The sequence below is a fragment of the Sturnira hondurensis genome, unplaced genomic scaffold (genome assembly GCF_014824575.4).
Source record: "Sturnira hondurensis isolate 20B ecotype Veracruz unplaced genomic scaffold, ASM1482457v3 Scaffold0009244, whole genome shotgun sequence".
Classification (NCBI taxonomy): Eukaryota; Metazoa; Chordata; class Mammalia; order Chiroptera; family Phyllostomidae; genus Sturnira; species Sturnira hondurensis.
The window spans coordinates 167946-177955 of record NW_028081875.1 but is presented as its reverse complement, the minus strand read 5'-3'; the positions used below and the strand labels follow the sequence as shown (position 1 = coordinate 177955).

The window sequence follows — 10010 nt, the reverse complement described above, 5'->3', positions numbered from 1 at the left end:
GAATAGTAGGGGAAATATAGAATCTAAAGAACTTGAGACATGTGGACATAAACTAAAGGGGGGGGAAGGCGGGGGAGGGGTGTGCAGGGTGGAGGGGAATGAAGGGGGAAATAGAACAACTGTAATGTTATAATCAATAAAATATATTTTTTTTAAAAACAGACTAGTCAGAGACCAGGGCAGAAGCTTTCCCTATAAAAAGTGTGCCTTCCTGCCCTGGCTGGTGTAGCTCAGTGAATTGAGCATGGGACTGTGAAGCAAAGGGTCGCCGGTTCGATTTCCAGTCAGGGAACATGCCTGGGTTACAGGCCAGGTCCCCAGTAGGGGACATATGAGAGGCAACCACACATTGATGTTTCTCTCCCACTCTTTCTCTTTCTTGTCCTCTCTCTCTAAAAATAAATAAATAAAGTATTTTTTTTTTAAAGTGTGCCTTCCCTGTGGGAGTGGGTAGGGAGCAAACTTTCAGGTTTCTTCCTGTGGCTGTGTTTCCTAAGTTTGCAAACTATTCACCTGAATAATGTCTCTCCTTTTACCTACCCCAGACTGTAGATCCCTACCCAGGGGATTGAGTTGGCAGAAGAGATCATTTGCTAACAAAATTAAAAAGGCTTACATGGAAAACAGGAGGAAACAAAGCAGTAGACATCTAACCTAGTGGGTATGTAGAAACTCAACTCTCATTCTCATTCCTTTAATGCTGATTTGTGGGTTTTTGTACATTACATCTGAATTTTATTTTCTAAGGATTTAGAAAGACATTTTAATGTGAATATTCTCCATAGATGCTAGTTTACCCCCTCTACTCAACCCATAATTTAATTTTTATAATCCCAATTTTTTACCTACTTGATTTAAGTGGATGGGAGGGGTCACCCATAAGAGAGCTCATCCAGTTTCTAAATATGTCCTGAAATCTGAGAGCTTAGGAACACAAGAAAATGTATGCCACTGGGTAGCTAACAAGGTATGAGTTGAATGCAACACACTCTTAAGGATGCAGGAACATCAGTAAAACTCACACACCCAGATGGCTCCCACAGGTTTGCAAAGAATTATTCAGTCTTTCAGACCAGTAGACAGACCTAAGAATATTGTGTCTACAAAACAAGCCTCAACAAATTCAAGAAAATTGAAATCATATCAAGCATTTTCTCTGACCACAAGGAAGTGAAACTAGAAATCAACCTTAAGGAAAAAAACCCCAAACAGTCAAACTCATGGAGATTGAATAGCATGCTATGAAACAATGAATGCTCAAGAATGAGATTAGGGAAGAAATAAAAAATTTTCTGGAAACAAATGAAAATGAACTCACAACAATCCAAAACTTATGACAGACAGCAAAGGTGGTCCTGAGAGGGAAGTTCATAGTGACACAGGCCTACCTAAGAAAGATAGAAACATTTCAAATAAACAACCTAACCCTACACATACAAGAACTGGAAGAACAACAACAAAGACAGCCCAGAGTTAGTAGAAAGAAAGAGATATAACAAAGAGTAGAACTGAAAGATATAGAGACTAAAGGAAGAATTCTAAGGGTCAATAAACCCAGGAGCTGGTTCTTTGAAAAGATAAACAAAATCAACAAGCCTTTAAGCAGGCTAATGAAGAAAAGAAGAGAGAGGACCCAAATAAACACAATCAGAAATGAAAGAGGCGAGATTACAACTGATACCAAAAAAATACAAAGGATTGTAAGAAATTACTGTGAAGAAGTATATGCCAAGAAATTTGAAAACCTAGGTGAAATGGACATAGTTCTAGAAAGATATAATCTTCCAAAACTGAATGAATAAGAAGCAGAAAGCCTGAACAGACCAATAACAGCTGGTGAAATTGAAGGAGTAATCAAGACTCCTGTCATGCAAAAAGTACTGGACCTGATGGTTTCAGAGGAGAATGTTACAAAAACATTTAAGGAAGAGCTAACCCCTATCCTTCAAAGACTATTCCAAAAAATTCAAGAAGACAGAAGACTACCAAACACTTTTTATGAAGCCTGCATCATCGTAATCCCAAAACCAGATAAAGACATAACAAGGAAAGAAAATTACAGGCCAGTATCACTAATGAACATACATGCTAAAATCCTCAACAAAATACTGGCAAACCTCACCCAACAATACATTAAAAAGAGTATACAACATGATCAACTGGGATTCATCCCAGGGATGCAAGGATGGTACAATATTTACAAATTACAAAATGTAATACATCACATAAAAAAAGGAAAGGCAAAAATCACATGATCCTATCAACAGATGCAGAAAAAGAATCTGATAAAATACAGCACCTATTTACCATAAAAAAGAAAAAACCTTAGCAAAGTTGGAATAAGGGAGCATTTCCTAACATAATAAAGGCCACACACAAGGGACCCACAGCCAACATCATAGTCAATGGGTAAAAACTAAAAGGTGTCCCTGAAAGACCAGGAACAAGATAAGGATGCCCAGTTTCACCACTTCTATTCAACATAGTATTAGAAGTCCTAGCCACAACAATTGAACAAGGAAAAGAAATAAAAGGCATCTAAACTGGAAAGAAGGAAGCAAAACTGACATTGTTTGCAGGTGATGTAACAGTTTACATAGGAAATCCTATAGACTCCACCAAAAAACTACTCAACCTAATAAGTAAATTTGGCAAAACAGCAGGATACAAAGTCAATATTCAGAAATCAAAGGCATTTTGTACACTATGAAATATCAGAAACAGAAAAAAAAATCCTATTTTCTACAGCAATAAAAAAAAGTACCTAGGATTAAACCTAACCAAGGAGGTAAAACACCTGTACTCAGAAAACTACACAACACTGAAGAAAGGAATTAAAGAACACACAAACAAATGGAAGCATAAAACAGATTCACGGACTGGAAGAATTAACTTCATCTAAATGTCCATACTACCCAAAGCAATGTATAGATTCAATGCAATCCCTATTATAGTACCAATGAAATGTTTCACAGGTATGGAACAAACATTTCAAATATTTATATGGAACCATAAACAATCCCAAATAGCTGCAGCAATGTTGAGAAAGAAGAACAAAGTAGGTTTGTTCCGTATCACAGTACCTGATATCAAACTATATTACATGGCTACTGTAATCAAAACAGTCTGGTACTGGCATAAGAACAGACACATAGATCAATGGAACAGAATAGAGAGACCAGAAATAAAGCCAAGCCACTAGGGTCAATTAATATTTAATACAGGGAGTAGAAGCATAAAATGGAGTAAAAATAGCCTCTTCAACAAATGATGCTGGGAGATCTGGACAGCTACAATGAAAAAATGAAACTTGATTACTAACTTATACCACACACAAAAAATAAATTCAAGTGGATAAAAGACTTAAATATAAGTTGAAACACCAAAAAAGTCCTAGAGAAAAACATTGGCAAGAAAATCTCATATATTCTATGCAGCAATATTTTCACTAATACATCCCCTAAAGCAAGAGACCTAAAGGAAAGAATAAACAAATGGGACCTCGTTAAAATAAAAAGCTTCTGCACAGCTAAAAAAAAAAGAGCAATAAAATGTAAAAAGTACCAACTGTGTGGGAAAACATATTTGCCAATGATACCTTGGACAAGAGTTTGATCTCCAAAATATATAAAGAATTCATACGAGTCCACTCCAGGAAGACAAACAACCCAATTAAAAAATGGGCAAGAGACCTGAACAGACAATTCTCCAAGGAAGATATACAGAGGGCCCAGAGATATATGAAAAGATGCTCAGCCACTGCAAATCCACCTTGGGTTTTCATTGGCCTAAGCAGATCACAGATGCCTACCCGTTAGGAGGGATTTCTGGTTGGATAAAACTTCCTGGTTGGATAAAACTTCCCAGTTTCCTCTCCCTAGCCCGGGAATTGAGGGGGTGGGGTCAGCTCTGCGGCTGAAGAGGTCGCTTAATAAGGAAGGGTAGGGAGTGTGAGTGCACTATCGAGATATCCCTCATTCTCTAGCAGTTAGGGTTATCCCCCGGTTAAGACCAGTGAAGCTTTACTACTTGGAGCAGTTCCAGGAAGCCAGCAGCGACAGTGACCCATCGTAAGGCTTTCAATCGGAGATAACGTGGGGAGTCAGTATGTCCTGCACCAGGGAAACTCCACGAGTCTGTCAGTGAAGCCCGCAAAGCGTGTATTGAACTCAAGTACACATTGAGGAAAACCAATTTATATTAAGTGTGAAATTAAACTAAAAGTGCAGGAAGAGTTAAGGGTGTGGGTAGGGCTTGAAGTAATCAATGTATGCCAAATAGGGAAACTTAACCTTCTTGTGTCCAGTGAATTGAGGGCAGAAGAAGAACTGCTCAAGCTCTGGCTCAGAACCTCCTAGCTATGCGACACTTAATGTTCTCTCTGTCTTTGAAACTAGTTGCATTTCAGCTATCTGGAACCTGGGCAAAGAGAGAGAAGCAAATTAAAACCATAATAAGATACAACTTCACACTGCTGAGAGTGGCCATCATAAACACATCAACAAACAACAAGTACTGGAGAGCATGTGGAGAAAAGGGAACCCTAGTGCACTGTTGGTGGGATTGCAGACTGGTACAACCATTATGGAAAACAGTATGGAATTTTCTAAGAAAACTAAAAATGAATTTCCCTTTTGACCCAGCAATTCCACTGCTAGGATTATATCCTAAGAACCCTGAAACACCAATCCAAAAGAACCTATGCACCCCAATGTTCATAGCAGCACAATTTACAAGAGCCAAAAATTGGAAACAACCTAGGTGCTCATCAGTAAATGAATGGATCAAAAAACTATGGTACATTTACACAATGGAATTCTATGCAGCAGAAAGAAAGAAGGCCCTCCTACTTTTCCCAACAGCATGGATGAAACTGGACAGCATTATGCTAAGTGAAATAAGCCAGGTGGTGAAAGCAGATACCATATAATCTCACGTTTAAGTGGAACTCAACAATACAAACAAGAACAAAAATATAAATAGAGACACTGAAATTAAGAACAATCTGACAGTAACTAGAGTGGAGGTGGGAGGGGATAATTGGTGGGAAGTGGGGAAACGTATTCAGGAACAACTATAAAAGACACATAGACAAAATCAAGCAGTAATGCAAGGGCGGGGGGAAATTTGGACAGGTGCATTTGAACAACAATAAAATGTAAAAAATTTTAAAAAACAACTAAAAAATAAAACAAAAAATCTTGTATCTTAAGAAACCAAAGTTTGAGCCCTGGCTGGTGTAGCTCAGTGGATTGAGCACAAGCCTGCGAACCAGAGGATCGCAGTTTGATTCCCAGTCAGGGCACATGCCTGGGTTGCAGGCCGGTTCCCTGCAGGCCATTTCCCAGCAGGGGATGCACAAAAGGCAACCATACATTGATGTTTCTCTCCCCCTCTCCTTCTCCTCTAAAGATAAATAAAATTAAACAAAAACAGCAAAAAAAAAAAAATTAAAAAAAAAGAAACCAAAGTTTTAAATTTATGCTATAAACTAATTTCCTGAGTCCCATGCTAATTGGTTGTATTCTATTGTGCTTGTTGTTTTAAACAAAATTTCAGTTAAAACAAACAAACAAAAAACAGCCCAGGTTCCAGATAGCTGAAATGCAACTAGTTTCAAAGACAGAGAGAACATTAAGTGTCGCATAGCTAGGAGGTTCTGAGCCAGAGCTTGAGCAGTTCTTCTTCTGCCCTCAATTCACTGGACACAAGAAGGTTAAGTTTCCCTATTTGGCATACATTGATTACTTCAAGCCCTACCCACACCCTTAACTCTTCCTGCACTTTTAGTTTAATTTCACACTTAATATAAATTGGTTTTCCTCAATGTGTACTTGAGTTCAATACACGCTTTGCGGGCTTCACTGACAGACTCGTGGAGTTTCCCTGGTGCAGGACATACTGACTCCCCACGTTATCTCCGATTGAAAGCCTTACGATGGGTCACTGTCGCTGCTGGCTTCCTGGAACTGCTCCAAGTAGTAAAGCTTCACTGGTCTTAACCGGGGGATAACCCTAACTGCTAGAGAATGAGGGATATCTCGATAGTGCACTCACACTCCCTACCCTTCCTTATTAAGCGACCTCTTCAGCCGCAGAGCTGACCCCACCCCCTCAATTCCCGGGCTAGGGAGAGGAAACTGGGAAGTTTTATCCAACCAGGAAGTTTTATCCAACCAGAAATCCCTCCTAACGGGTAGGCATCTGTGATCCGCTTAGGCCAATGAAAACCCAAGGTGGATTTGTAGTGGCATTCTGGGAAAGCCCCTTTCCCGGAAGTCTCCATCACCTTTGAGCCACACCTAGGCGGAGCTAGCCTCCGAGATCACCGTTCCACTGGTTGGCACAGATGCCCTTCTTGGGGAGGTGGGAGCGCGCATTGTCCGACGCTAGCCTAATCGGGGAGCACCGTGGACCACGGGTGTAACCCCTAGAGGGCAGTGTAAAGTCTCCAGGCTCAGAAGTCCTGCACCCCAGGCGGGGCCTCCTAGAGAGAAGAGGAGCTAAGGGAGACTCCTTCTGTCTCCTCCTAAACAGCGGAAGAGCGCAGAGCATCGGCGGGCCCGCCCTGCGACCTTAAGGGACAGGCTGTCGAAAGATCTGTGGCCCGAATTCACGTCGTTGTACCGCTGGACCAGGGCCACCGCAATCGGCGCTGACCCGGCAGACCGAGGTCGAGGTCCACATCGACCCTGGACTTCGCCGACACAGGTAGGTGAATTCCTGCCGGACAGTCTGAGGGATTCACTATCTTCTATGTGTGCCTCCCACGCACTCCCTCCATTGTCAGGGTTAAGCTAGGTTTTGTCCCTTCTCCAGGTGGCAGCGCCGCAGTTCTGTATCAGGCTTTGGCCTGTGCAAAAGCTGGACAGTAAATTCGCTTGATGACAAAGGGGCAGTACCCAGTAGCAGGTTTCTGTCCAGAACATGACCAAAATAAGCGGGTTTTACGTGTTCGGATAAAAGCCACTCTTATGATGAAGTGGCTTATGAGAGATGAGGACTGTTTCACAGCAAGTGGAAGTGGTCGTTTTATTAAGCATGCGGCGGGGCAGGTTGTTAAAACTGTGTTTGGAAAGCACGCTTTGTTGGAACTGAAAATGTGAGCCAGGAACTGGGGTAGAGATGAGGGGTGTTTCTGATACTGAATTCAGATGGTAGAGAGACTGAGGAACGTCAGGGTTATGAATAATGTGGACCTTTGGTGATTGAGAATTCCTGCAACAGAGAAATGTGGGCCCTTGAAAGGAAATTTTCACAAATTGTGCTATTATGAACTTGATTTCATAAGTGCAGGAACATAAAAAAATAAGCAAGTAAAAGGACAGCATAATCTTGACAACATTTTCAAGATGCATATACGTTCTTATAAATGATAGTGTCCTTACTGCCAAGATCCAAACCTAAGTTTTAATTTTCTTATTAGTATAATTATTATCATAGTAACACCCTCTCATCCATTTGTGGTGACTATTAAATGAGGTAATGCATATAAAACACTTAGCAAATAACCAGCTCACAGTGTTTGTTGAGGCTTGAATTTAGGTTACTGAAGGGAACAGAAAAACCACAGTCTGAATCTGTCCCTGGAGCTGCTCATTCCTAGGACTATGCTTCCTCCCAGCTCCTTACAGTTCTTGCAGGAGGCAGAGGTCTCCACCTTTCTCAGCCCTTAAAAGTACCTGACTCCTTCTCAGTCTAGTGTGGAATTTTTAAAAATCTATTTCATTAAAAAAGTTAAGATCTGTGAAATGAAAAATTTGTTCAATATTTAATTTTGTAAGTCTAAACATACCCACTATTTTAGTAATGTTGTCTTCTGTTGGATTTTTTTAGTGAAATATTTTAATCATGTACAAAAGAACAGAGAACTGTAATAGTTGTACCGTACCCTGTGGGGAGGGGAAACAATAGTATTTCTTTATGCTTTTGGGCTTTTTTAAAGAAATGTAGCATCTCAGCTAGTTGAAATTCTTTTTTGCCACCCCTACTCTCCACTACCACCCCTCAGAATTTCTTTGATTCTAACTTATCTTTCCATTGTGGCTTACAGGACTTACCTAGTCAGTATTGGTGTTCACAGATGCTAAGTGTTCTCCATTTTCATTCCCAGTCAGCCGCCAGGTTTCTTATAGCTTATCATGAGGATTATGGCCATCATTTTGGTTCTGTCCTTGTGGAATTTGTTCGTTTACCCTCTTAAGAAACCTGCCTTTAAAAAGAAAAAACCTTCCAGTATCTGTGGAGTGAACTCATGCATGATAGGCTATCACAGACTGTTACAAGCTGATGAGCATATGCCATCTGCTTGGCCTTTATTAGGCCACTGTCCTCTTCAACAAGGTCCACTGTCTTTACCCAGGATAAATTTTCCTTATTTCTCTAGGGACAGGAACACCTGTTTCACACTTTTAGGAAAAAGTGGCCTTCCATGATCAAGTATGCTGTTTTATAAAATAAGATTTTTAACATTCATAGTAATAGCTACCATTTTCTGAGCATGGAGGTATTAGGCTTTTCTAACTAAACACTTAGTATATAGTCATATTTAATTCTTACATTACAACTATACCACAAGTGGTAATAATCCCATTTTAAGATGAGAAAACAGGTTTAGTAAGATTAGGTGTCAGCAACAATCTGAGCCTGAGTCATCTCTCTATAGTATGTAATTGTTTTGCCACCAATAAAAAACTTGTCAGGACAGAATGAAATTTTGTGTTAACATGGGTTCTTTTTGACCGTCCTGCCCCACAGCCGCAGCTCCCTCAGGTGCAGGAAGCACCTGGAAGGAGGCCTCCTTCACCAAAACCAGAGATGGCATCAGTGGATTTCAAGACCTACGTGGATCAGGCCTGTAGGGCTGCTGAGGAGTTTGTCAATGTCTACTACACCACCATGGATAAGCGGAGGCGTCTGCTGTCCCGCCTATACATGGGCACAGCCACCCTGGTGTGGAACGGAAACGCTGTTTCAGGGCAAGAGTCCTTGAGTGAGTTTTTTGAAATGTTGCCTTCTAGTGAGTTCCAAATCAATGTGGTTGACTGTCAGCCTGTACATGATGAAGCCACCCCAAGCCAGACCACAGTCCTTGTTGTGATCTGTGGAACAGTGAAGTTTGAAGGCAACAAACAACGGGACTTCAACCAGAACTTCCTCCTGACCGCCCAGGCTTCACCCAGTAATACAGTGTGGAAGATAGCAAGTGACTGCTTCCGGTTCCAGGACTGGGCCAGCTAGTAGAGCTGGAAAGGCCTCTGCTTCAGCCCCAGCTCTGGAGGGAAATGCAGATCTCAAAATGTGTGTACACAATTTCTTTTCTGTTGTAAGATACACTGCCCAGGCTGAACTCTGCATTTATTTCAGTCCAAGGAGCCCCTCTGAGTATTTGTTTCTCATAGTTGCCTTTTAATAGTAGTAAAATCTTCTATTTTTCTACTCGTCCAGTAGACACCCTAGTTCTGAAAATTCTGACAAATAAAACAATAATACAAATGTTTGTTTTCTCTTGCCTGATGTGTTTGACCAGATTTTAAGGAGAGGGTAAGTTAAAGGCAGTAGGCTTTGTAAAAGACACTTGCAGAAGTGTGAGGTCCAAGGCCAAGCACCTGCACCAGGCACAGGTGTATACCCAGGTGTAGTGGAGCTGGACTTCACAACCATTTCCGAACTGTAATTCCTTGGGACATTTTGAAATTACCTTTGGTCAGGCCACACATCCCAGAGCAACTATCCTGAAAGTCTGAGGGTAGGACTGGGCATTGGCATTTTTCAAAAGCACTCTAGGTGTCTTAATGTGTAGTTTACTTTAGAATATATCAGAGTCACCTAACGGAGGTGGCTGGGCCCTACCTTAAAAGCTTAGCTGAGAGTTACATGAATGAGAACAGGTGAAATACTAAAGAGCTCATAACTGCTTGTAAATGAAACAGCTATATTAACTAATCTCTTATAAAGAGAATGTGAAGAACTGTTTTTATGAGGAAGAAGTACTGAGGTTGGGGTAGGGG

General features: G+C 40.9%; 1 protein-coding gene across 1 annotated transcript; it reads left to right on the top strand.

Moving 5' to 3' along the window:
* Positions 1 to 6289: 6289 nt before the first annotated feature.
* On the top strand, positions 6290 to 9499 carry NXT1 (nuclear transport factor 2 like export factor 1). The gene is made up of 2 exons (XM_037057006.1): positions 6290 to 6711; positions 8758 to 9499. Exon 2 carries the CDS (start codon positions 8818 to 8820, stop codon positions 9238 to 9240), a length of 423 nt encoding a protein of 140 aa, XP_036912901.1. The 5' UTR covers positions 6290 to 6711; positions 8758 to 8817; the 3' UTR covers positions 9241 to 9499.
* The last annotated feature ends 511 nt before the right edge of the window (positions 9500 to 10010 follow it).